General features: G+C 37.3%; 1 protein-coding gene across 2 annotated transcripts; it reads right to left on the bottom strand.

Moving 5' to 3' along the window:
- Positions 1 to 20: 20 nt before the first annotated feature.
- Positions 21 to 27,936, bottom strand: DNAJC2 (DnaJ heat shock protein family (Hsp40) member C2). Of its 2 annotated transcripts, XM_060778330.2 has the most exons (17): positions 27,753 to 27,936; positions 22,295 to 22,485; positions 21,202 to 21,277; positions 19,627 to 19,725; positions 18,472 to 18,613; positions 16,559 to 16,639; positions 14,617 to 14,682; positions 12,813 to 12,904; positions 12,591 to 12,712; positions 11,315 to 11,464; positions 9,227 to 9,315; positions 9,071 to 9,140; positions 6,632 to 6,816; positions 5,381 to 5,481; positions 4,595 to 4,702; positions 2,670 to 2,824; positions 21 to 149 (listed from the first exon to the last, which is right to left on the bottom strand). In XM_060778330.2, exons 1-17 carry the CDS (start codon positions 27,808 to 27,810, stop codon positions 75 to 77), a joined length of 1,860 nt encoding a protein of 619 aa, XP_060634313.2. In that variant the 5' UTR covers positions 27,811 to 27,936; the 3' UTR covers positions 21 to 74. The 2 variants fall into 2 exon arrangements, with proteins under 2 accessions (XP_060634313.2, XP_060634312.2); XM_060778329.2 differs by lacking the exons at positions 21 to 149; positions 2,670 to 2,824 and having other exon boundaries at positions 4,601 to 4,702; positions 5,367 to 5,481.

The raw sequence follows: 27,936 nt of genomic DNA, 5'->3' as shown, positions 1-27,936 counted from the left end.
ATAGATAGATAAAGACCAAGTTTTGAATTTGTATTTTATTATAAAACAAAACACTAAGATTCTTCTGCAGAATCTCATTTCTTAGTTTTACCAGCATTCACTACTTGTTCTTGGGCGGCTTTCTTTGCTTTAACCATTTCAACAAGTTCCTGAGATGAAAGAGAGAGAGAAAGTTCGTATTAGTATGGCAATCATAAAAGCTGGTTTTGATTTTTGCAACTATTTCTAGGAAGGGGGTTCCTAGAAGGCACTCTCTTGTTTCCAGTAAACAAATGAGAAAGACATCTCCAAATAATCTTAAGACCTCTCAGAGGTTCACAAAGGGAGGCTCGATCTTTCAAATAACCTGGCCCAAGCTATATGGAGTTTTATAATAATAATAATAATAATAATAATAATAATAATAATTATTATTATTATTATTATTAACTTTATACCCCGCCAACATCTCCCGAAGGACTCGGTGCGGCTTACAAAGTCTTCAAGAGTACTGGAAATTGTGCTTGGAAACTGACCAATCTGCCTTATCCGGGTTTTCCTGAAGATGAGAAGCTACCACCACATGCACAAGTACTTTGATCAAAATTGGAATATTAAACACTGACTAAAGTTACTTAATATAATAGGACCTAGGGAAGGATTTTTCAGAAGAGGTTTTCCAACAGATTTTAATGCGTCGTGATATTTGTTAATGCTTATTGCTTGTTTTATGACTTTATTTATTATGCTTTGTTGTTGTTGTTTTGTTGATATATTTGGGCTCGGCCTCTTGTAAGCCGCACCGAGTCCTCTGGGAGATGGTAGCGGGGTATAAATAAAGGTTTACTATTATTATTATTATTATTATTAACTTCTTAGAAAGCCAGAGACTGATTTAGCCCTTTAGCATGAGAAGGGGCACTTTGGAGTAATTACCGTATATACTCAAGTATAAGCCGACTGAATATAAACCGAGGCACCTAATTTTACCACCAAAAAATGGAAAAACTTTCTGACTCGAATATAAGTCAAGGGTGGGAAATGCAGCAGCTACTGGTAATACAAAATAAATATAGATACCAATAAATTTACATTAATTGAGGAAACAGTAGGTTAAATGTTTTTCAATGTGTTACATAAAACTGTAATTTAAAATAAGACTGACCAACTTTGATTAAACCATTATTCTAACTTTTTTCAGAGTCTATGTGCTTACGTATTCTTCCAATAATACTAAAGTAAAATAATAGATGTAATAATCTATATAAATAAAAATGTAATGTTCGTTTGTGGTATTCACAGAACTCAAAAACCACTGGGGGAATTGACAACAAATTTGGACACAAGACACCTAACAACCCAATGTATGTCCTTCACTCATAAAAACACTGAAAAACAAAGCAGAAGGGACTTAAAAGGCCCCAAAAAGCTAAATGACGGAAAGCTAAATGACAATACAGAAAAAAGGAAGAAAGAGGGAAGGAAGGGGAAAAGAAAGAAAGAGGGATGGAAAGAAAGAAGGAAAGGGAGAAGGAAGCATGGAAGCAAAGAGAGAAAGAAGGAAGGAAAGAGAAGAAAGAAAGGAGAGAAGGAGGGAAAGGAAGGAAAGAGATAGAGAAGGAAGAAGAGAAGGAAAGACGGGAAGAAGGGAAGGAAAGAGGGAGTGAAGGAAGGAGGGAAAGAAGGCGAGAAAGAGGGAAGGTTGGCCACTGCAACACGTGGCGGGTACAGCTAGTAATAATAATAAATAGGGTAAAATAATGCAAACGTAATAATGCCAATAATAGAGTAAAATAATAAATGTAATAACAATAATACTAAAGTAAAATAAATGTAATAATAGAGTAAAATAAATGTAATAAAATAATAGCGTAAAATAATGCAAATGTATTAATACCAATAATAGAGGAAAATAATAAATGTAATAAAAATAACAGAGTAAAATAATAACTTTGACTTGAGTATAAGCTGAGGGCAGCTTTTTCAGCCTAAAAAAGGGGCTGAAAAACTAGGCTTATACTCGAGTATATACCATAAATACATTTTCCTGGTCATAAAAGGAAACTGTGTTGAAAAGAAGCTTAGTTTAGACTAGTCGTTTTTATCATCTTGCATAGTAGGTATCAGCTTTTTATTTGTCATGGAGTTCTGAACCACTCTCAACAGGATTTCCTTAGTAAGAATATTGAAGTCTGGGTTGTTATAGGTTTTTTCGGGCTACCTCTGAGGATGCTTGCCATAGATGCAGGCGAAACGTCAGGAGAGAATGCCTCTAGAACATGACCATATAGCCCGAAAAAACCTACAACAACCCAGTGAATCCAGTCATGAAAGCCTTCGACAATACAATACTGAAGTCCACCAGCATCTCAAAACTAGAGATTTCAATGTAACCACCAAGACCAGCCACCCAGTTCAAGGAGGGAGACTATTGAGGATCAGGGTGTGCACTACGCCCAACAGAATCCTCAACTGGTCATGGCTTTTATATAAACACACCCATATCCTGTAAACGGAGGGATACGGCACCTTAGTCAGGGCAGTACTATCCTGATAAGCCCATTGAAACATTTGTTGACATCACATCTCGTCTCTCCAAAGAAATGAGTTAGTAGTCCATGATAAAAGGAGCACTCCATCTGTTTTAGATATCATTCCTAAACTAGCAAGAAGAAAATAGGGCTTCATACCTTATATCGCTTCATACAGTCTTTTTTGGTTCGACCTGGAACAGAAGCTGCTATTTTCTCCCACCTTTCAGGGGTATTTACTGGGTATGTTTTCAGAGCTTGTTCTAAGAGTTTTTGTTCTTCTGTTGTCCACGGAGATAAATCTCCACCGGGTGCTGTGGAAATCAATATAAACACGCAAACATATTCTCAGTAAAGGATAACTCATCTGGATGCCTTTATTCTGAGCTGTCCAGCAGGGATAGGCACCTTTGGCCTTCAAGATGTTACAATTCATGATTCCCACATTCCCTTTATAATGGTTGAAGACTGATAAAAGATAGCCTCAAATATCTAGCAATTTCTTACACTTGTTCGAGAATATTTTATTCTAATATCCATATTTCCTAGACAAATAGGATGAAATCCTTATGCAGGCAGTCTCCCAAGTTACGAACAAGATAGATTCTGTAGGTTTGTTCTCAAATGTATTTATTTAAAACATTTATATTCCGCCCTTCTCGCCCCAAAGGGGACTCAGGGCGGAGCACAGCATACACACGGCAAACATTCAATGCCGGGACACAAATTCACATACAATACATAAACATTAAAAATATTTATCAAAATATTAAAATACACCATTTTAAACCATCCTAGTCATCCGCGTCAAATCTAATTGGCCTGGTCATCTTTCCTATTGCCGCTTTATTGCCCTGTCCCGAAAGCTTGGTCCCACAGCCAAGTTTTTACCATTCTTCTAAAGGACAGGAGGAAGGGGGCCGACCTGATACCAGGAAGGGAGTTCCATAGCCGGGGAGCAATCACCCAGAAGACTCTGTCTCTCGTCCCCACCAACTGAATTTGTATGTAAGCCGGAACAAGTACATTTTTGAAGTGTAACTCAAGTAACTTCTGCTAAGGTAAGTACAGGGAAGAGCTAACCTCCCTGGGATGTTTGTTTTGCTGTCTGTGCTCCCATTCAGAAGATTTCACCTCACTTTCTGTCACTGTGAGAATTGGGTTCTGAAAACTGGCTTGTGGAAACAAGGATTGGTGAGAAAACTTCAGTGGAGACATGTTTTCCCCATGAAAACTCTTTCAGAAGCAACTCTCTTCTAAGGGGTAGATTTCTCCCACTTCCTGTTGTCTCTCCTGTTCTCAACTGTGGCACAGTGGGTTAAACCCCTGTGCCGGGAGGACTGAAGACCGACAGGTCGCAGGTTCAAATTCGGGGAGAGGCGGGTGAGCTCCCTCTACCAGTTCCAGTTCCTCATGCAGGAACATGAGAGAAGCCTCCCACAAGGATGATAAAAGCATCAAATCATTCCAGGTGTCCCCTGGGCAACGTCCTTGCAGAAGGCCAATTCTCACAAACCAGAAGCGACTTGCAGTTTCTCAAGTCACTCCTTACACGACAAAAAACAAACAAAAACAAACCAAACTTATTTGTGGTTTCTCACAAAATGCCAAGACAAAGTTTACATACTTCATTCAAATGCTTATTTTTGCATGTATTAATTTTACTGGGGTATGCAGGGAGATGGCTTCTACAAGCATTCACTGGTAAAATTTATGTCATGACTACAAGAAAGGAGATTCCATCTGAACATGAGGAAGAACTTCCTGACTGTGAGAACCATTCAGCAGTGGAACTCTCTGCCCTGGAGTGTGGTGGAGACTCCTTCTTTGGAAGCTTTTAAACAGAGGCTGGATGGCCATCTGCTGGGGGTGCTTTGAATGCAATATTCCTGCTTCTTGGCAGGGGGTTGGACTGGATGGCCCATGAGGTCTCTTCCAACTATGATTCTATGACTAACTGCTAAAAGGGGCAACATGAAGTAGACTCATGAAATAGACACAGATAAAACGTCATGCTACAAACCTCTCAATCTCAAAGACGGTAAAATATCCTTTTGCAAACTAATACAGTTGTGCCCATTTACCTTCAAAACGTTCTGACGGTGCAGCATTGTCTGCCTGTGGCACGACACCATGTTCTTTTTTAAATTTATCAAAAGCTTTCTTATTTATGTCATCCTTTTGATGGGGGTCTGAAGAAGATAAGAAACCAGTTAGTTAACTCTGCTACTAATACCACTTTTACTGTATGGCCATACGCATACAGTAAAAGACAACCTTACTAATTTTCGCATAAGGCTTGGATACAAAATTTTTATTGCAATAGCAACTAGCAGAAATCAGTGTAAGAGAAGGGTGTAAACAGTTCACATAGTAGACCAGGGGTCCTCAAACTATGGCCCGGGGGCCGGATACAGCCCTCCAAGGTCATTTACCCGGCCCTCGCTCAGAGTCAACCTACGTCTGAAATGACTTGAAAGCACACAACAATCCTATCTCATAAGCCAAAAGCAGGCCCACACTTCCCATTGAAATACTAACAAGTTTATATTTGTTAAAATTGTACTTCATTTTAATTATTGTATTGTTTTCAAGTGTTTTTTTGCACTACAAATAAGATATGTGCAGTGTGCATAGGAATTCATTCATTTTTTTTTCAAATTATAATCCGGCCCTCCAAGTTTGAGGGAATGTGACCTGGTCCTCTATTTTAAAAGTTTGTGGATCCCTATAGTAGATTCTCATCCTGGAGCAAGAGAACAGAACTTAGGAGTGACACCCATGAAAGTGCTTATGCTTGCACAGTGGAAACTGAATTTACTAGTAAGTAAAATGTAAGCATGCAGACCATCTTACAAAGATAAAGATACCAAGTTTCTGGAGGCTCTTTGCTTTGTTGATAACATCTTTTGCTGTCCGCCTTATTCCCGTAGTAGAGTGCAAGTTCATGTAATTGGCAATTACTTCCCACCTAGCAACATACAAAGAAAAAGAAACTATCATATTCTTGAAAGTTTGTTCCAAACATTTGCAATTGATTGTTTTAATTAATCAACCGTCTCGCCCCCTGGTATCCAATAACTAGATCGCTCTACTTATTCAAGAGCAAAATTATTTGTTACAGGCGGCTGAATGGCTTTTTTTGGGAGTAAGCATATTTGCCTGATATGATTTTAAGGCACTCTTCAAACAAGAGTTAGGTGATTCTCAGTCCTTTTTACATAGAACTATTTTCAAGAACTTTGAAGGAATCATAGAAAAATAAATGGCTAAAAAAGAAAGGGCCTTCCTTTGAAAACATATTGACAACATTTTAAACATGAGCCAACAATGTGATGCGGCCGCAAAAAAGCCAATGGGATTTTGGCCTGCATCAATAGGAACCTGGTGTCTAGATCTAGGGAAGTAATGCTACCCCTCTATTCTGCCTTGGTTAGACCACACCTGGAATATTGTGTCCAATTCTGGGCACCACAATTCAAGAGAGATATTGACAAGCTGGAATGTGTTCAGAGGAGGGTGATTAAAATGATCAAGGGTCTGGGGAACAAGTACTATGAGGAGCGGCTAAAAGAGCTGGTCATGTTTAGCCTGAAGAGAAGGCTGAGAGGAGACATGATCGCCATGTATAAATATGAGAGGAAGTCATAGTGAGGTGGGAGCAAGCTTGTTTTCTGCTTCCCTGGAGACTAGGATGCAGAACAATGACTTCAAGAAAGAAGATTCCATCTGAACATTAGGAAAAACTTCCTGACTGAGAGCCGTTCAGCAGTGGAACTCTCTGCCCCAGAGTGTGGTGGAGGTTCCTTCTTTGGAAGCTTTTAAACAGGCTGGATGGCCATCTATCGGGGGTGCTTTGAATGCCATTTTCCTGCTTCTTGGCAGGGCGTTGGACTGGATGGCCCATGAGGTCTCTTCCAACTCTTTGATTCTATGATTCAGGATATTGCTCCAATTCCATTCTATCAGCACTCAAGAAATAATGAATATTTTGTAAAATGAAAATGGAGTTACTTTGATTCGCCCTGTTTAGAAAATGTTCCTGCAGTCTTAGATACTCTTCAAAAGACAATATGCACAAATCAATCCAAGACCACTGCCAGTAAATACTAAATTCCTACCTTGAGTTAGTCCCAGCTGGAAAGAGGTTTACAGCTTTAATTAGTAACTGTAAGTCATCTTCTGGCCAGTTTTTACTCCCACCAACACCTCCACTTGCTGATTTCTCAGAACTCTTTGTTGTTTGCCGCATACGGGCCTCTGCCTCTTCTTTCTCTCTCCTTATCTGTTCATTGACTTCATGTATCTATGTGGATATAAGAACACCTGCACTTTAGTCCCGTAGACACAAAACCCTTCTATCAAGAATGAAGAATGCTGTCACAAGTCCTTTCCACTGTCACTAATGAAAGCCCACTGGTTTCCAAGGAAGTACTGAGAACCAATTTTGAAAAAGGTAGTAGTTGCAAAGGCAAATTCCTCTTATTTCTGTGTTATGCTTCATTTTCTTGGGTCTTGTTCGGCGTACTCTAATATTTCTATCAGTGTTCTCACATTTTGGCTCATATGCCTACCTGGGAGGAACCCTGCTTGATCCCCATGTACTAATTTGGTTAAAAGTTTTTTTCAACCTGTTCGCAAAAATTTCTGCAAATAACTTATAATTGTTATTGACCAATGAAATTGGTCTATAATTCTTCACTTGCTCAATATCTCTGCCTAGTTTGGGTAAAAGAACCATTGAAGATTCCTCCTAGGACTCAGACATCGCTTGGAGCACTTGATTCATCGTAGAAAGCAATAACGGGCCTAATTCTTCTTTATACACCTTATAAAACAAAGCAGAGAATCCATCTGGACCTTGGGCTTTATTTAATTTAGCTTTATCTATAGCTATGTTCAATTCTTCCCATGTCATTTGTCTATCCAGATCTGATTTCATATGACCTTCGTATCAGCTAGGTTTTGGTCTATTTTTTTAGTAGCTATTGGATTATTTTATAGAGGTTTCTATAATAGTAATTTTCTAATGTCTTACAGTGATGACAAGATTTTCTCTCCCCTCATCATTTTGGGAAAACAACCCTACTGCACATAGGTTTGCCAACTCTGATGAGGAACTTCCTAGCCCAAGAATGAAAAGGGAGTACTTTACAAGCAATTTGTGGAGCCAAAGTTTCATCTTGCATATGCTGCACACAATAAACCTCAGAAAAAGGAGAGAATTGTCTGACTGAAGTTGTTTACTCGGTTCAGTTGTCTAATCCAGTATAACCCCACATAGGTAAAGGTAAAGATTTTCCCCTGACTTTTAAGTCCAGTCGCGTCCGACTCTGGAGGTTGGTGCTCATCTCCATTTCTGAGCCGAAGAGCCGGCGTTGTCCGTAGACACCTCCAAGGTCATGTGGCTGGCATGACTGCATGGAGCGCCGTTATCCATGGTTTTATTTATCCACATCCAACGAAACATCTTCTAAGTTCTCCAATCTGACTCTATGATTGATATTCTTAGACTGGATGTTTTCCATTCCAATAGTATTTGCCATTATATGCAGATTTGTGTGCCTCCAGAAACATCTCCTGTAGCTACAGGGATCATACTGTACAACGAACAGTCCTTCAGTTGTCTCTGACCCACTGCCCTCAGCTGGTGAACATTTTGCTGGCATGTTGAATTCCACCATCTATCTTGACATAGGTGTGTGTTTACAAAACTTCTCATTCTCAAAACTCGGGGATTTCAAGTTATTTCTTGCTCTTCCTAAGAAGTAATAGTAACTAATTTTCCCCTGCATACAAAACTGCTTGGAAAAAATTATTTTTCTGCGAGCCCAAAGATACCATATTACCGTATGTACTCGAGTATAAGCCGAGACAAATATAAGCCGAGGCACCTAATTTTACCACAAAAAACTGGGAAAACTTATTGACTCGAGTATAAGCCAAGGGTGAGAAATGCAGCTGCTACTGGTAATCATTAGTAGGTTAAATGTATTTGAGTATTTACATAAAACTGTAATTTAAGATAAGACTGTCCAACTCTGATTAAACCATTATTCTAACCTTCTTCAATGTAAATGTGCTTACGTATCCTTCCAATAATAATAAAGAGGGTAAAATAAGAAATGTAATACTAGAGTAAAATAATAAATATAATAATAGAGTAAAATAATAAACGTAATAAAATAATAGTACAGTAAAATAATGAAAATGTAATAACAATAATCATAATAATAAATAGAGTAAAATAATAAATGTAATAAAATAATACTAATAACAGAGTAAAACAATAAATAACCTTGACTCGAGTATAAGCCGAGAGGAACCTTTTCAGCCTAAAAAGGGGGCTGAAAAACTAGGCTTATACTCGAGTATATACAGTACTTATTTTTCGAGAAGCATGACAATTGAAATGAAGTAGATATTACTAATTTGTGCCAAGATACGCAACACTGCAGGAAAATTTGTTTCTAAGTTGACATAACAAACATTTTCAGCAGACACACACCAATTTTTTTGCTATGTGAGTCACTCTTACAGGACAAAAGGTCAATAATTACCTGTTTTTCTACAGCAGCCCTTCCTTCTTCCCTTGTTGTAGATGTAAGTGCTTCATTCAAGCACTGCAGACTAAAAATAAATCATTGAGCAACATTTCAGATCTAGTAGGAAGCTGAAGGTCAAAAAAGCATAAAGCGTAAGTAAGGAGTGCATACCTTGTCAATTCTAGGCGATCACAAAGCTTTTCTATTTCTTCCATCATCTTAACGCTTTCTGCCTCGTTGTCAGAAAAGTAATTCCAGTTCTGAAAGCAGAGCACCATATACCTTATTTTCAGACAGAATTCAAACTGAACACAGTTTATAAGCAAAGTACTTGATTGGACATTATAGCCGTAATATTTCATCATTTAACATAATACCTTTCAATGACAATATGGCTTTTGAAAAAAAATTACTTCAGAACTTGTGACATATATTGACAATATTGGTGGCCAAAGCTTGATTAAATCTTTTGAAAACAGCAAAAAATTTCATATTATACTACATTGGAAATGTTTATGTTTGGAATTCAAATGTCTAGTTACTTAAAGCAGTCTTGTTAATACTTCTAATTAGATGAATGACTGTATTTCTTCAATTAGAAGACACCATCAATTGTAAGGCGCACCCTAATTTCAGTGCCACCACCACCACCAAAAAAATTAGTAAGACACACATGCAATTCTAAGACATTTTTAGAGATGTTTGTATGCGGGGAAAATGCATCTTGGAATTGAAAAGATGCAGTAGTTATTATGAATCCCTTTGAACATTCAAAGGAAAACTTCAGAGGAGTTCATGCCACGGATGGAAATTTACAGCAGGGCTATAAGCTAGGCCCATCTGTAGCTATTCAAGGTTGAGAAAAGGACTGGAGCCATAACAATCAAAGAGTGATAGTAATGGGGCTAGCAACAACAACAAACAGCCAGGACCTATTGTGCTTGACCAATTCAAACAAATAGTACAAAATGGAAGGGCTACAGAGGAGCATGAAAATTTGAAAGGAATAACTAGTAAAGTATATAAGATAATCATTGAAATAAAGGAAGGAAAAACAAAAAACAGCATCCTCAAGGAGGTCTGGGAAGAAGATTTAGGGATAAAAATAAATGAAACAGAGTGGCAACAATTATGGAGACAAAGACATCTAAAAAAATTATCAATATGGATTAAAGAAAATTACTATAAGTTAATAATAAAAAATTTTAAATATTGGTAGCCAGATTTTGCTCATTTTCATGGTTTTCTTCTTTTTGTTGAAATTGTCCACATGCTTGTGGATTTCAGTGGCTTCTCACAATTTTCCCCTCTACGTACTTTTGTGAGACCTTATTCTCAGTGTTAAATAATATCAAGACCAACAAAAGAAACCGACTGAAGGATGAACAAAGAAGTCACTATGCAGGTAAGTTAAATTATTAGTTTTTGGGTTATTAAATACAGTATGTATTACAATTATGCATTTTTGTTATTTAAACTATAAATATCACAAAATTATGGGGGGTTTTTTCTCAAAGTGGCACCCCACCCAAATTATGCTCTCCTTTTTTGGCGAATTTTGACACACCAAGCTCAAAAGGTTGTCCATCACTGGTTTAGAAAGTTAATCTGACGAAGTGAAAAACACAGTACCAATTTACTCAGTATGATGATTACATTTATTTATAGTCTGCTTTTCCCACATAACTGAAGGCAAAGCAGCTAACATCTTTTAAAAAAATCAATTAAAATACATAAAAGGTAAATATTAAAATCGAATTAACCCTTCGCAGGATGCCTCTGGACATTAGCTAAGCAAGGATTTGGTTTGTAGCATGTCTCATGCTAACACAGCCTCACATTGGCATGGGATGGTTCTTTCCAGCCTCAGAGTTTCTAGAGTAGTAGATATTCTCAAACACATACCTTACCCTCTAAAAAAAGGAGCTCAAATGTAACTTTGTCTAACATGGCTATAACCAGTGATTCTTTAAATTTGTTCAGAATAGTCTACATGATTAGAAAATCAGATTCCAGGACTGTTATTAATTTGATTAATGTAATTCAGAGTTATAGTACTTTTAATATCCCTTAAGCCTCTGTTCAAGATGACATTTTCTACACATTCAGGTAAGATTATGTAGTATTTTAAGAGAGAACTGTAAATTTAAAATTAGGTCCTACCCAAGTTCCTTCCAAAATATTAAGATCCCTATGAACCAATATTTTAGGAGGAGTCAGAATGCTCACAAATTCTGAACTAGACCAATAGTTACATACCTTGCAGGTTGTCCGTAGTTTTTGCCTTTCCTTTTTAATTGCTTTCTTCTGAATATCCTTCTCCTTTTTCATCAGCAGTGCTTGCTGTCTGATTTCTTCTTCTTCTTTCTCCTTGGCTATCCGTGCTGCTTCGATTTCTGCTTGCCTTTGCTGAAACAGAAGAAAATTCTGGAATCATTTCATGTCAAGCAATTTGAGAGGGCCTTTACTAACCCTCCCCCCCAACTAAATGGGGACGTCTGTTGTAAAAATATGGGTCCACAGAACTTTAGATTCTCTAGCTAGCAAACTTAAGAAAATGTATTTAGAATGGTTTCTAGATCACATATCAACTTACTGTATATACTCGAGTATAAGCCGACCTGAATATAAGCCGAGGCCTCTAATTTTACCACAATAAACTGGGAAAATATATTGACTTGAGTATAAGCCGAGGGTGGGAAATGCAAAATAAAAATAGATACCAATAAAATTACATGAATTGAGGCGTCACTAGGTTAAATGCTTTTGGAAATTTACATAAAACTGTAAGATAAGACTGTCCAACTCCGATTAAACCATGATTCTCACCTTCTTCCATGTAAATGTGCTCACCTATCCTTCCCATAATAATGAAGAGAGTAAAATAATACATGTAATAATAATAATAGAGAAAAATAATAAATGTAATATAAACAATAATAATAGAGAAAAATAATAAATGCAATAATAACAATAAATATGGTAAAATAATAAAGGTAATAAAATAATACTAATAACAGAGTTAAATAATAAATATTCTTGACTCGAGTATAAACCGAGGGGAGCTTTTTCAGCCTAAAAGTATATACAATAATTTTAATAGTCTAAGCCTTTTTATGCTGTTAATATTTCTGATGAAGCTATAAGGTTATCAAATGATTTATAGGATTCCCTAAAATCTTTAACCACAACAGTATTTAAGCAATTGGTTATACCTGAAATTGGTATACAAATCAAGCAGGTTTAAAAGGGAACTCTTTTCATTTAGTAATGCATTTGACATATATTAAATCTAGGGCCGTGGTTCTGTAGGATACAGGAGTTCCCAATTCCTGGCCGTTTCCTATACCTGAGTCACACCTTCATTAATCTAAAAAGCAATGAGTTACAGGTAGCAGCATTACTTTTAATAAATTAGTCTAGAGCTCTAGTCAAATTTGGATGTACTCTGCTGTGCAGTTTATACAATTAACAAAAGACAAGAGCATTTTATAGGTATTTTATATAATTTATAGACATATAATTTAAAACTTACTCTCTCTCTTTCCTCCTGTTCTTTTCGTTTTGCTTCTACCTTTGCTTTCTTTTCTGCTTCTTTCTTGGCTTTTTCTTCTTCCTTGAACTTCTTTATTCTGGGATCACAACTGTATGCAGTATCTAAGACAAAAGAAAAGAAAAGAAAAGGTCTAAGCAGGGGACATTCAAAGGCTAACATTTAATGAGGCAGTTCCCTTGAAAAAGCCAAGTTCCCACTTACCAACTAACGTCCTTATTCTGTTCATCTCCTCCTTTTTTCTCAATGCTCGAGCTGCTCTGTTTTGTTTTTCAATCCACCTCCTCTCATCTCGACTGCAAAGAAAGGTGAAAAATACCCAAAAGCATTGTAAGTCCAGTATAACATCGTGTCTAGAAGCAATGAGAGCGCAACAGGACATCTGCAGGACACAATCAAAATCCTTGTACATTATGAAATTCAATACTATTTCCAACAAATATCTTAGTACAGAAAACTTTCATTTTTGTAATAAAAATGAACTGCTTAGTAATTCTTATATTTACTACACAGTTCCTCTAAAGTTGAGAAAAGTGAAGTCTTTTGACTATATTCTCCATTAATAATAATAATTTTTTTTTTGTTGTGTCAGGAGTGACTCCTGGTGTGAGAGAATTGGCCGCCTGCAAGGACGTTGCCCAGGGGACGCCCGGATGATTTGATGTTTTTATCATCCTTGTGGGAGGCTTCTCTCATGTCCCCATATGAGGAGCTGGAGCTGATAGAGGGAGCTCATCCGCCTCTCCCCGGATTTGAACCTGCAACCTGTCGGTCTTCAGTCCTGCAGGCACAGGGGTTTACTCCACTGTGCCACCGGGGGCTCCGCAATAATAATAATAATAATAATAATAATAATAATAATAATAATAACTTTATTATTATATCTCGCCACCATCTCCCTGAAGGAACTCTATACACAAATATTTGCATACTTGCCATTTACTTCTCCAAAAACATGTACTCCCCTTAATAGAACTTTGTGCACAAACATGTAACATTTTTTTTGCTTTTCTCCCTTTAATCCCACTCTCTCTTCATGGATATGCTTTTGCTAAAATCTGAAAGATTATCAAACAACTATTTCTTTGGGTTGTTGTAGGGTTTTTCGGGCTATATGGCCATGGTATAAAGAGGCATTCTCTCCTGACATTTCGTCTGCATCTATGGCAAGCATTCTCAGAGGTAGCGAGGTTTACACAACTACCTCTGAGGATGCTTGCCATAGATGCAGGCAAAACGTCAGGAGAGAATGCCTCTAGACCATGGCCATATAGCCTGAAAAACCCTACAACCACCCAGTGATTCTAGCCATGAAAGCCTTCGACAACTATTTCTTTGTTGCATTCATATTTTTTCCACATACATTAGAAGGGAAAGACAGAGTCTTGGGTATTTTTTAAAGCTAGGACAATACAGAGAATCTGTTTAAAATGACAACAGAATTGTTTCTTTCCCTGCTCCCAGCAGCTAACCCTGCCATCTAAATAAATAACGAGTGGCAGGGGACGGCTAGTAAGGTAATAAAATTACACTGAAATTTTACATGAGATTATTTTGAGCCAATTTTAGCCAGTATTCCTGGGTTGGGACCAATTACTATTAGTATTAGCACATTCACATACACTAAATTATGTGTTGCATACTTTATCTGCTTTACTTGAAAATCATAATGGTAGTTAGCTAGCCTTGCCAGGCTTAATAAATCTATGCACTTGTATGTCAACTGGTCACTCTGGGCTACAATGTTATGGCATATTTAATAGTGCAGTCCTGTGCAGGTTTGTTTCCAATGATTTCAAATAGATTTACTTTGAGTTCAGGCCATAATCCTATAGACCTTGATATGGGATTAAATACCACTGAACCCAATGGGCTTCACTTCTGAGTAGTATGGGATTGCATTTCTGAATCATTTGTAATTTGGTGCTTTTTGGAGTATAAATGTTTTAAATAAATAAATAACTAACTAAATAAATATTATTTATACTTGACCCTTTTTCTTACATACCATTCTGCCTTTTCCTTCTCTTCTTCGTCTAGGTAGGAGAACTCCCGCCAAGAATCAAAATTGTACCTAATATAGAACAACATTAGGAGAGAAAAGAAACACAATATTGATGTTGAATAAAATGCTGGAAATACTGCACATTCCTTAGTACAGTTTAAAAATGTTCAAATTTAAATGTAAACATTCAGTAGGGATTCTGCTGTTAATTATCTACACATGCAATTTATTTAATATATAATAATATAAATTAGAATGCAAATGAATATTTAGATCTGTAGATCATTCCATATGCAGTGTTGACACTTGTAGTATGCAGATCTCAAACAAAACCATCCCATTTCATTCTAATCTATGTATACAATAAAATTCAATATATGTATGTATGTATCTATAAAGTGTGGAGATAACGTACTTCTACCTAAATAAACTCCCTCCACATAACCTAGAACTGTCCGTTTGTAGCCACCCCATGAAAAAATAGCAAAATACTATGTTAAAATTATGTCTATTTACTTGCCACTAAAAATAAAAAAAACACTTCCTCTAGGCAGTGGTTCTCAACCTGTGGGTCCCCAGATGTTTTGGCCTTCAACTCCCAGAAATCCTAACAGTTGGTAAACTAGCTGGGATTTCTGGAAGTTGGAAGCCAAAACACCTGGGGATCCATGGGTTGAGAACCACTTCTCTAAGGCATCAATATGAAACTATTATGCTACAAGCACTCCACTTATATGTATCTATTACAGTCTATTTTAAGAGAAAGCCAGAGGGTTTTAAATTAGCATACTTATCAGTCTCAAACAGTGATAATAATAGGATCATAATTTTATTTATTTATTTATTTATTCATTCTAGTATTTATATCTTGTCTCTTCTCTACCCCGAAAGGGGGATTCAGGACAGCTTACATAGGCAGCAATTCGATGCCGTTACATCAGTAGTTCTCAACCTGGGGTCCCCAGATGTTTTACCTAACAGCTGGTAAACTGGCTGGGATTTCTGGGAGTTGTAGGCCAAAAACATCTGGGGACCCCAGGTTGAGAACTACTGATGTAACGGCATCGAATTGCTGCCTATGTAAGCCGTTACATGAACAATTAATACAATAACCATTAAACAAAAACCATCACACCATTAAAATACACAAAATACATAAGCCATTAATTAAACAGTATAAAATCTTAATTACCAATAAAACCGTATCCTCATGTAAATCATCTTTCCAGTCCATAATATCAGTGTGCAAATCTAACTACTTGAGTCGAATGCGCCATCGAATCTAATGCGCATCTCAATTTTCCAAACTCTAAAGTGAATGTAATGTGCAGTGGCAAAAAGTGCACTCTCTTTCATTTGGCCGAAAGATGTGCGCATTACAGTGGCTGCATGCTTAGAAGTCCTTTTTAAAAAAAATAGAGGCGTTAGAACACCAAAGCTTCTAGCAATGGAAAAGAAAACCTTGGGGTGCATTTATGCTGTAGAATGAATCCACTTTAACTACCCTGACACAATTGTATGATATTATGCAGTTTTAAAAGGTCTTGAACTTTCTCTGCCGAAGAATGCGGCTGCCTCTCCAAACTACAAATCCCAGCATCACGTGGCAGAGTCGTGCCCATTAAATTAAAGATGGCATTCCTCAAATAGGAGCTCGAAGTCCTCCTGAAGCAGCTTCCCTTTTTGCTTTGGCTCAGCATTAAGATTACCATATTATGCGACTCTAATGCGCACCTTATTTTGTGACGGTAATTTAGAAAAAGGTGAGCATTAGATTTGAATAAATACAGTAATTCTTTAAAGAGTTAAATGAGTTCCCATGGTTTTATATTTACTGATGCCTTGAAATATGAAAGCTGTATGTTTTTCCCAGAAACGTTCCTACACCATTTTACTCACTTTGTAAGGCAATTTTAAACAAAAAGAAAAAAGAACGTTTACTCACCAAAATGAATAAAATGCATCCACCTCTTCAAAGGATGAATTCATATCCCCAAGCTTAGGCACATTTTTCTTATTCGACCACCTGTAGCAATTACAGGCTGTTTAGCTTCAATTCATTGTTAGGAAAAACTAAGCAATAGTCTGTAGGTGCTATTGTGGTGGCATATGGTAGGAACAGTAGGCTACAAATAGTCATAACTGCCAGATAAATGTAAACATGATCAACAAAATTCTGAAGTGACACCTCTTTAAAGCAGGGGCCCTCCAAGGTCATTTACCCGGCCCTCGCTCAGGATCAACCTAAGTCTGTAATGACTCGAAAGCACACAACAACAATGATCCTATCTCATCAGCCAAAAGCAGGCCCACACTTCACACTGAAATACTAATAAATTTATATTTGTTAAAATTGTTCTTCATTTTAATTATTGTATTGTTTTAAAGTGGGTTTTGCATAAGATATGTGCAGTGTGCATAGGAATTCATTCATGGTTTTTTTCAAATTACAATCCGGCCCTCCAACGGTTTGAGGGACTGTGTCCTGGCCCTCTGTTTAAAAAGTTTGAGGAACCCCTGTTTTAGAGTGAAGCCAGACATCATTTTGATGTAACATGTTCCCTGCTTTGCAAAGAGTAGAGAAAACTGGCTGAAACTTAACAAACACTAATGCATTTCCACCAGAGAGATACTCATTTTGGGGGTGAGAGTAGTGTAGACATACAGCCCTCTCAAGATCTTCGGGGTGGGGGATAAAATGCCCCTCTAGACCAGATTCCTTAAACTTTTCCATTCATGACTCCTTTGGGCCTTTATGTGACCCTGCATACATTGGTCTATAAAATACATATTAAAAATCAGGCATTTATCAATAACACTATGTAACAAAATTTGAAGAAAAAAAAAACGTTCCTGGCTTGAAAGTGTTATTCCTGTTGAATTGTGTAGTAGTTACTTTGAAAAAAGTTGTTATACTCCAGAAACTTTATTTTTGTGGCTGCTACAAAGTAAGTTGAATAGTTGAAGTCTTTCATGGCCAGAATCACTAGGTTGAATAAATACAGCACAACAACAAAATTACAACAGCACAACAACAGAGAGGAAACAAACAAGGACATCTAATCACCTCTCAACAAAAGTTTGCTCTAGGCACTGTCAGGCCATTATATCAAGGTGGTCAGTTGAAACATTCACACCTAGCTCCAGCAGACAAAGAGTCCTTTGTCTCACTCTGGTCATTCCACAGATATATAAATCCTTTTTCCTAGTTCCAACAGACCTCACTACTTCTGAGGATGCTTGCCATAGATGCAGGCGAAACGTCAGGAGAGAATGCCTCTAGACCATGGCCAAAAAACCTACAACAACTAAGTTGAATTGGTTGAGACTCGATGAGATATTTATGAAAAAACTGTATCAAAATGTGCTGCAAGATGTCTCGCAAAAACCAAGTTGTTGCAGTTTAATAAACTTTCCCCCGTGTTTTTATGCTAGAAAAAATTAACAAATGACACTTATAACCCAGGAACAAAAATTGTGTTACCTAGCGTAATAAACCAGCCATTGCAAGGTTTGCTAAATCAACATATTGTTTTTTTATGAATTACAGCTGAAGCATTTGCTGCAGAGTCCACTGCAAATACTGTATGTTTTTGTGAACAGCTACTAGGTAGCATTCAGGACCTCAACACTGAGCTAAGTAACCCCATTACTTGTGGTCAAGACCCACAGTTTAAAAAGTCCTGTTATAGCCTTTCACAATTGCCCACATGGCCTAATCTAAATGTCACTGCTACTTTTCATTGACCTTAAGCAGGTGTTTAGGTTCTCCATATGAATACATGTATAACATGCAGATGTAGCGATAGTAAATTGCAGTGGGGGAAGGCCTCTGCCACAACCTAGAACATAACTTACCTGGCATTCCTTTCAAAAACTGATGAAAAAACTTCAAAGAAGTTTTCTTTTCCTTCACTTTTAGAAGGAACAGTATTGTCAAAAGTAGGATCTATACTGTTAAATGCCCGTCTCTTTACAGGATCAGATAAAATTTCATATGCTGAAAATAAAAAAATAAAACCATGGCCACAAGTTACAAGTGCTGTAAAGATTTAAATAATTAATTCACTAAGAAATCAAAGGTAGTTTTATACTGGAAGTCAATAACTCTTCTGACATATTTAACAGTAAATTATAAACAAAATTAATTTTATACTCATAGCACTGGTCAACAAACACACATTTTGGTGCCTCAAATGTTAACTTTATTTCTGGGTATATCTGACTTGCTGATTCCAAAAATGGCACCAGTTTTCCCCCAGCAGCTCTGGTTTTTGAGATACTGAACATATGCCACTCTTCACTCTTCCCAACCATAAAAAATCAGGATAACTTAATGTAGTGTTTAAATTAATGTTTAAGCATTAAAGAAATGTATACTACACAAATGTCTACTCATTTCATTCCAGAAGCAAAGATTTATGATGCAAACATTCCATTATATATGTCCATTATATAACTAAGAAACTATAGCTGATTTGATCTATCCAATGCAATTTTCTGAATTAACCTCTCAAATAACTACAGGAAAAGGCCTACAAACCATGAATTTGGGGGGGGGGGGGGGCTGTGTACTCTATGATCACAAATAGGCACAGAACTGTTACTGGCAAATCAGTTTTCTAAAGTGAACCCAAACCTAACTTACTAAAGAATTTGGAAGACAATTAATTTCACCCCAAATATAATAACTCTAAATATATTATATATTTGGATCTGGAATTATGGCTGACCACAATTTATTATTTATATAATATAATTTCAGTCAGATTATTAAAAATAAGACAAGTCACCTGTATATTACTGAAGTTGGAACATAACAAGCACCATGAAAGGTCAGAAAGGTTGGAAATCAGATTTCAGTGCTATTTATAATGGATGTGGCATATATTGATAAAAATTATTACTACTTACACACTGCATTAATGAATATTGTGCATTACTTGTGTTTGATACCGTACTACTGGTTTGCATTTTCAAAATTCAAAACTTTTGCTAAGAAATAGTGTTTACCTTTTGTTATACAGGTAAAGTAGTCATTGTCACCTTCACCTATCTGTTCTCCTGCTGCTTTTCGCTTGTCTGGATGGTGTTTCAAAACCATGGCTTTATCTATGGATTTTTTTTTTCAAAAAAGAAGGTTTAGGTGCTATTCAGTTCACCAGTTGTTTTCAGAGGGAAAAACACAAAGTACAAATAAACCTGTCCCTAATAAAGCACAGAAACAAAAATATGAAGTATCTTCTCCCATTTACATCACTTAAACACTCTATGTATTTTATTATAGTAAAACAAAATGGTTATTAATATTATTATTATACTGACACAAAAACACAGTATGACACAGCAAACGAGATATATATGATGGATTTCGTATCACAAAATCACAAGTCGAACACTTCCCAAGTGTTTAGGACTGTGTGATGTATTTTCAAATTATTATTATTATAAACACAAGATGAGTCCACAGCAAACAAGATCACTATGCTGGTTGTTGTATTGGATCACACGTCAGACACTTCCCAAGTATCTAGGACGACATGCTGTATCGGCGAATAATGCATGCAGATTCCAGTAGGTGGCCTTTTGCGGCTGACAGATGGTAATTTTGTCAGCGCCGATTGTATTTAAGTGCAGGCCAAGGTCTTTAGGCATCGTACCTAGTATGCCGATCACCACTGGGACCACCTGGACTGGCTTGTGCCAGTTTTTGCAGTTTGATCTTAACATCTTTGTATCATTTCTAGTTGTTTCTCTTCAATCCTGCTGTCACCTGGGATTGCAACATCAACGATCCATATTTGGTTTTTTAACACGATCGTGAGGTCAGGAGTATTGTGCTCCAAAACTTTGTCAGTCTGAATTCGGAAGTCCCAGAGTAGTTTGACATGTTCATTTCTGTAACTTTTTCAAACTTGTGATCCACCAGTTCTTTGTCACAGGCAGGTGGTATTTGTGGCACAAGTTCCAATGAATCACTTGAGTAACGGTGTTATGCCTCTGCTTGTAGTAGTCTACATTGTAGAATGTAGATCACATTCTTGCAGCAGCTGAGAATGTGATCTATTGTTTCATCTGCTTCCTTGCAGAGTCTACACTTGGGATCTGTCATTGATTTTTCTATTCTGGCTTTGATGGCATTTGTTCTAATGCCTTGTCCTTGTGCTGCCAGAATCATGCCCTTCGTCTCCTTTTTCAAAGTTCCATTTGAAATATTATTATTATTATTTGTATCCTGCTTTTTATCTCAAAAACAGAGAATGAAAGCCTCTCACAATAAAACCAATACTATACAGCCAAAACCTTAAAATATGCAAACATAACTTACTCTGTTTCATGCCACCATTGTCCCACCATGAACATTTTGTAGCATTCCTACTCCTTAATCATTAATCATATTCCAATATCGATTTAAATTAAATACTGATATCAGATAGTATAAACTGGGGGCATAAAGTTATAGATGTCTCATTAAGTCAAATGTTCTCCTTTTGTAGAGAAATGACGTTATTAAAAGTAATGTGCTACTGTTTATAAAACCTAAGTTACTGATATTTCTGATTCTGGGAATTGATGGAAAGTACTTACGAGCTGCTTTGATTTGTTTCTGAGATGCCTTGTATCGTATATGTCCCAGTCCAAGAACGGCATAGTGATCCTGATTCTGAGAGAGAAGTCCACATTTGAATAATGACCAGGAATGAATCACAACTGTTCAAGACAAGCCACCAAGTGATGAAATAAGCTACTATTGACATTCATTCTCATTGTCGCTACTCTGCATATTGTCTTTCTCTTATTCTTGTAACTTTTTTCTTCTATCACTTCAGATTTTAAAATGCTACATCAGACTCTCAGTTAACTGGCACCCATGGGGATTGGTAGGTGCTGGATATAGTTTCTGATTGCTTGAGAGTTACTATTACAGTTTCTGGTTGCTTAGTACAGATTTCAAACTGTACTAAATGATAAGTGTAGATGGGGCCATAAATAACTAAAAGATTATGGAAGAAACTTTTGAGAAATGTAAATGTGTTTTTTTTCTCTTTTTCATTAGATCCATTGGCACTGGAACTTATTTATTTATTTATTTATTTGCGGCATTTATATGCCGCCCTTCTCACCCTGAAGGGGACTCAGAGCGGCTTACAATATATATTTTCATACAATATATTATATTATTAGCATAGTACAATATGTTAAACAGAAAACAACCATTTTATATATATAACTCTAAACCAACATGAGAAGATGAAATTGTACACATTTTTTTTGAAGAGAACTCATTTCGCCGGAGAGAAAAACTAAGAGTATTAGCCCATTCATAAATAAATACAATGGAGTTGAGTGGAGTTTATTCACAGATAAGTATGGATAAGAGTATACATTCCGTTTCCCTAAGCCAAATAATAATAAAAAATACTTTAAAATGCTCCGTTCAATATGAACATTAACTTGATCTTATAATATAACACAAAATATTTACTTTTGAGTTTAGCAGCCATTTTTTTTTTCAAATGCTCATAGGGTAAGGAGGCCGCTCTTTTCAAAACAGCCTATAAGATCAAGTCACACAAGGAATAAAAAGTGATTTTGCCAATTCTTACGGCAGAATATGAACAGAAGAGTAATATCCGTAGGAAACTATAGAACTTATAATTGTGAACATTAGAGAATGTACCTTCCAGTCCTTTGGATCAAGTGTTTTTAACATGGGGAACTCTTCCAACTGTAATTCTTCATCTCCTGACTCCTCGGAGAGTTCTTTCTCATCTTCTAGTTCCTGGAAAGAGGCTGAAACATGTATGTTCCTCCTCTTAATAAATGCTTCAAACCATCTTCCCACAGGCTCAACTTGGCAAAGGACAGAAGCTGTGAATGAAAGCATAATAGAAGCTTAGGAAACATCTTTCCCAATTCATCTTATCTCAACATCAGAAGCTACATGCATTTATTTATTTTACAAAAACATATGGAGAACGTTTGCATCGTCACTGTACCATCTGTGTTTACAAATACAAATATATATTTGCCCAATCTATGAACAGTTTATTTATTTATTTGCAGTATTTGTATACCGCTTTTCTCACCCCAAGGGGGACTCAAAGTTTAGTAACTTCTACCTAAATAAGAAATTCAGAAACTCTTCTTATACAGTATATAAGCTAATTTCTACTGTAAATATACATGGTTGATGAATTACTGTGTGCAGTGTTACTGAAAGTAGTTGATAGAAGTTTTTGTAAATTCAGGGAGTATCCACATGTCAGAATTATAAAAGCTTGACACATTAACTATCATGACTCGAAGCTATGGAATTCTGGGATTTGTAGTTTTGTGAGAGTTTAAACTCTCTGCCAGAGAGTTTAAAGTGCCACAACAAACTACACATCCAAGGATTCCACAGAATACTGTCATGGTAGCTAAAGTGAAGTCAAACTTCTACCAATGTGCAATATGGGTGGTCTCTAAGGTCCCTTCTACACAACTGTATAAAATCCAGGTTATCTGCTTTGAACTAAATTATATGGCAGTGTAGACCCAGACAATCCAATCCAAACCAGATACTGTGGATTATCTGATTTGATATTCTGGATTATATGGCAGTGTAGAAGGGCCCTAATTTTGTTTTCTCAGATGTATGGTTTACTTGGGACTGCACCAAATCAGAAATAGATGAACACAGAGTCACAATACAAAACTTGAATTTCATAAATCAGAATAATTGTGACTGCCATAACATGAACTCCTTTTCTATCTAAATAATGCTCTGTCTGTTAGTATATGACTTGAAAACAGATCAGAAGATGTTAAACAACTTGGAGAGTATTTTTTAATGGTCTAATTTACAATGTGGGTCATGTGGTATATACGAAACTCATTTTGAGATGTAGAAAGGTTCCGTTTGTAAGATCATATCACTGTATATGCTTGGGTACTTGCAGATATGAGCACATGAAATCCACTTTGGGGAGGACTTGTTGGGCATCATAATTATTTTTATTCATACACTGTATGTGTTTGAATTGCCAGTCAGGGCAATTGAAACAGATGCACAAAGCAAGGCACCTTTTAGCATTTGAAGAAATAGACAATTACTCGGCAGTTATCCTCCAGTGCAGGTGGAACATATTAATCATATCCTTTACCAAGAATTCATGTCACTTTGTAATTGATTGAAGTAATATGATTAGATTCCCAAACATTTTCCTACAGAAGATTCATGCTGTCCCTTTCCAGCCAGGAACATAAAGGGTAAGTATACAAGATCAGATACCATTAGTGGCACTAAAGTAGTGCTAGCAATTAATTAAACTGCCTATTTTCAATTACTTCTACAAAAGCTACATATTACTTCCATTATATATATAAAAATCTTTGAAATTACAGCAACTAGAAAATGGTTTACTAATGAAAAACTGCTATCCACAGCCAGGGTTTTTATAAACACATTCCTTCAGCCCAATAAGTTGCTACATTTTTATAAAAAGCTTGGTGAAATAAAAAAGAACACCTTCAAAGTGCACTGAAACCTTACAGTTAATCCCATTTTGGGCTTTAATTCTGTATTACAATTATTACATATATCTACCATGCATTTTTCTCAGGGTTAGGAAACAAAGTGGATCACAATTTAAAAACAAAACAATGAAAAACCAACAGTATTCCATTAGTTATAATAATTGAAACAGTTTTAATACAATTATAAAATATAAAAATGTTAAAACATTTCAAATAGAACTGAGCCTTAACTTCTAAGATACTAGCAATTCTGGGTTGTTGTAAGTTTTTTCGGGCTATATGGCCATGTTCTAGAGGCATTTTCTCCTGACATTTCACCTGCATCTATGGCAAGCATCCTCAGATGCAAGTGAAATGTCAGGAGAAAATGCCTCTAGAACATGGCCATATGGCCTGAAAAAACTTACAACAACCCAGTGATTCCAGCCATGAAAGCCTTTGACAATACTAGCAATTCTCTACTCCACTGTTCAACAGGAGCAGCCCCTCCTGAAATGGAACAGGAAGCGAGAGAAATCTAATTCTTGGAAGTAAAATTCACACCTGAAAGAGTTATTATCATGAGGGAAAGGAGTCTCCACTGATGTTTTATCATCTATATGTTTCCAATAGAAGCCAATTTTTTTTCACAAGGGACAGAAAGTGAAGTGAAATCTTCTTAACGGGGGCACAGTCAGCAAAAACAAACAAATAAAAACTACAGGGGTATTAACCCTTTCCCATTCTATTCAAAGCCTATCTATCTATTTATCTATCTACATATACATATCGTATCCTATCAGATTTGTTGTCCATCCACTCCTTTGGGCTTCGTGCAAATCTACCATTTGCCAAAATATACGATCCTGTGCTTTTCTTTTCCATTTCTGGCCAAATAGCTTAACCATTGGTTCATCCCATCAAAGGGATATATATGTGTGTGTGTATACGTATACACTAGCTGCCCCCTGCCATAGATTGTTGTGGCCCAGTCTGTGTATATGTGTTTTGTGTGTGTATATATTTGTGTGTATGTGTATATATGTGTGTGTCTATATATATGGTTTTACGCATAGAAACATAGAGTTGGAAGAGACCTCATGGGCCATCCTGTCCAACCCCCTGCCTAGAAGCAGGAATATTGCATTCAAAGCACCCCTGACAGATGGCCATCCAGCCTCTGTTTAAAAGCTTCCAAAGAAGGAGCGTCCACCACACTACGGGGAAGAGAGTTCCACTACTGAATGGCTCTCACAGTCACTAAGTTCTTCCTCGTGTTCAGATGGAATCTCCTTTTTTGTAGTTTGAAGCCATTGTTCCGCGTCCTAGTTTCCAGGGAAACAGAAAACAAGCTTGTTCCCTCCTCCCTGTAACATCCTCTCATATATTTATACGTGGCTATCATATCTCCTCTCAGCCATGCGTTGTAATGTTTTTTTATTATTATTATTTGGCTTTTAAGTCTCTTCTGCTGTGTTTTTCAGTGTTTTAATGAGTGATGGTCACTTGTTTGCCTGATAGGTGTATTCTGTCCAAATTTGGTGTCACTTTGTCCAGTGGTTTTTGAGTTATGTTAATCCAACAAACAAACATTACATTTTTATTTATATAGATACCCAAACACACACACACGGCTGGAGTTACTTTAAAAATGCACCTGTTAAGACTTACGAACAAATTCAATTTAAGAACAAACCTATAGAACCTATCTTGTTCGTAACTTGGGGACTGCCTGTATACTGAATCTCTCTAATCCTACATGGCTTGATGGATCTGGACCAAATGTGACGTATATGCCCTTCAATATCTAATTTAAAGTAATTAAGGGGTTTGAACTAAAAAGCATACACAACCCATTCTGTCCTTGAGCTGTGGGAAAGAAAAGGAATGAAGTAGATTGGCTGTGGCTAGGTGAAGTGACCCTCTGGGAAAGCAAAAAGCAGACTGACTGCTGCTTAGGTGAGATGTGTGTATGAGAGGATGGAAGGAGAGAGAGAAAAAGGAGGGGGAAAGGCAGGAAGGAAGAGAAAGGAAAAAAATTATGAGAAGGGAGAAAAAAGGGAAGAGAAGAAAGAAGAGACAAAAGGGGGAGGGAAGAAAGAAAAAGAGAAGAGAAAGGAAAAAGAAAAAGAAGAGAAGGGAAGAAAGAGAAGAAAGGAAAGAAGAGATGAAAATAGAGAGGGAAGAAAGTAAAAGAAGAGAAGGGAAGAAAGAAAAAAGAAGAGAAGGAAACGAAGAAAGAAGGGACAGAGTGATGAGAAAGGAACGGAAGAAAGAAAAAGAAAAGAAGGGGAGGGGAGGGAAGAAAGAAAAAAAGAGAAAGGAAAAAAAAGAAAAAAGAAGGGAAGGGAAGAAAGAAAGAGAAGAAGGGATGAAAATAAAGAGGGAAGATAGTAAAAGAAGAGAAGGAAGGGAAGAAAGAAGGGGCAGAGTGATGAGAAAGGAAGGGAAGAAAAAGAGAAGAGAAAGGGAAAAAGGGAAGGGAAGAAAGAAGGGATGAAAATAGAGAGGGAAGAAAGTAAAAGAAGAGAAGGAAGGGAAGAAAGAAGGGGCTGAGCGATGAGAAAGGAAGGGAGGAAAGAAAAAGAGAAGAGAAAGTGAAAAAGAAGGGAAGGGAAGAAAGAAAGAGAAGGGAAGAAAGAAGAGATGAAAATAGAGAGGGAAGAAAGTAAAAAAAGAGATGGAAAGGAAGAAAGAAAAAAGGAAGAGAAGGAAACAAACAAAGAAGGGACAGAGTGATGAGAAAGGAAGGGAAGAGAAAGGAAAAAGAAGAAGGGAAGAAAAAAGAAAGATAAGGGAAGGGAAGGAAGAAGGGATGAATATAGAGAGGGAGGATAGTAAAAGAAGAGAAGGAAGGGAAGAAAGAAGGAAAGGGAGGAAAAGAGAAGAGAAAGGGAATAAGAAGGGAAGGGAAGAAATAGAAGGGAAGAAAGAAGGGATGAAAATAGAGAGGGAAGAAAGTAAAGGAAGAGAAGGGAAGAAAGAAAAAGGGAAGAGAAGGAAGGGAAGAAAGAAGGGACAGAGTGATGAGAAAGGAAGGGAAAAAATAAAAAGGGAAGGAAGGAAAGAAAGAAAGAGAATGGATGGAAGAAGGGATGAAAATAGAGAGGGAAGAAAGTAAAAGAAGAGAAGGAAGGGAAGAAAGAAGGGACAGAGTGATGAGAAAGGAAGGGAGGAAAGGAAAAGAAAAAAGGAAGGAAGAAAGAAAAAGAAGTAAGAAGAGACGAAGGAAGAGAAAGAAAAAAGTTATGAGGAGGAAAGAAAAAAGGGAAGGGAAGAAAGAAGGGACTAAAAGGGGAGGGAAGACACAAAGAGAAGATAAAAGGAAGAAGAAAAAAGAAGGGAAGATGAGAGGGGCAGGTATGTGAGAGGAAGAAAACAGTGAGGGAGTAGGAGGTGCCTGAAGGGCAGGGAGGAAAGGAGCCACAAAGCCCATGCAAACCTGGGCGTATCCCGGAGGATAACTACAACATGGGCACGACCAGCTCTTCCTCGAAGGCCGTGAAAGGAGGCCTGGGCCCAGGGGCCGCTCTGAGGAGGCAAGGGCAACCCAACGGGAGGCTGAGGAAGGGAAGGCAGGCACTCAGAAAGGCGGCGGGCCCTTGTCTGAGGGAAAGGGAGTCCGAGGAGCCACGTACCGGCGGACAAGGCCTTGGCGACGGTGGTGCTCTGTCCCTCCGGCGCCTCGCGCAGCATCTTGACGGAGCGCCCTCTCCCCTGGCAGGTGGCGTGGCTGCTTCGCTCGCGCTTTCCCGGCCTTTTCCGGCGGTCGCTTGGCACCGGCGCGTGGGAGGCCCCGGTCAATGGCTTCCGGGGCAAGAG

Source organism: Anolis sagrei, chromosome 5 (assembly GCF_037176765.1).
Source record: "Anolis sagrei isolate rAnoSag1 chromosome 5, rAnoSag1.mat, whole genome shotgun sequence".
Lineage (NCBI taxonomy): Eukaryota > Metazoa > Chordata > Lepidosauria > Squamata > Dactyloidae > Anolis > Anolis sagrei.
This window is presented reverse-complemented; position numbering and strand designations above follow the sequence as displayed.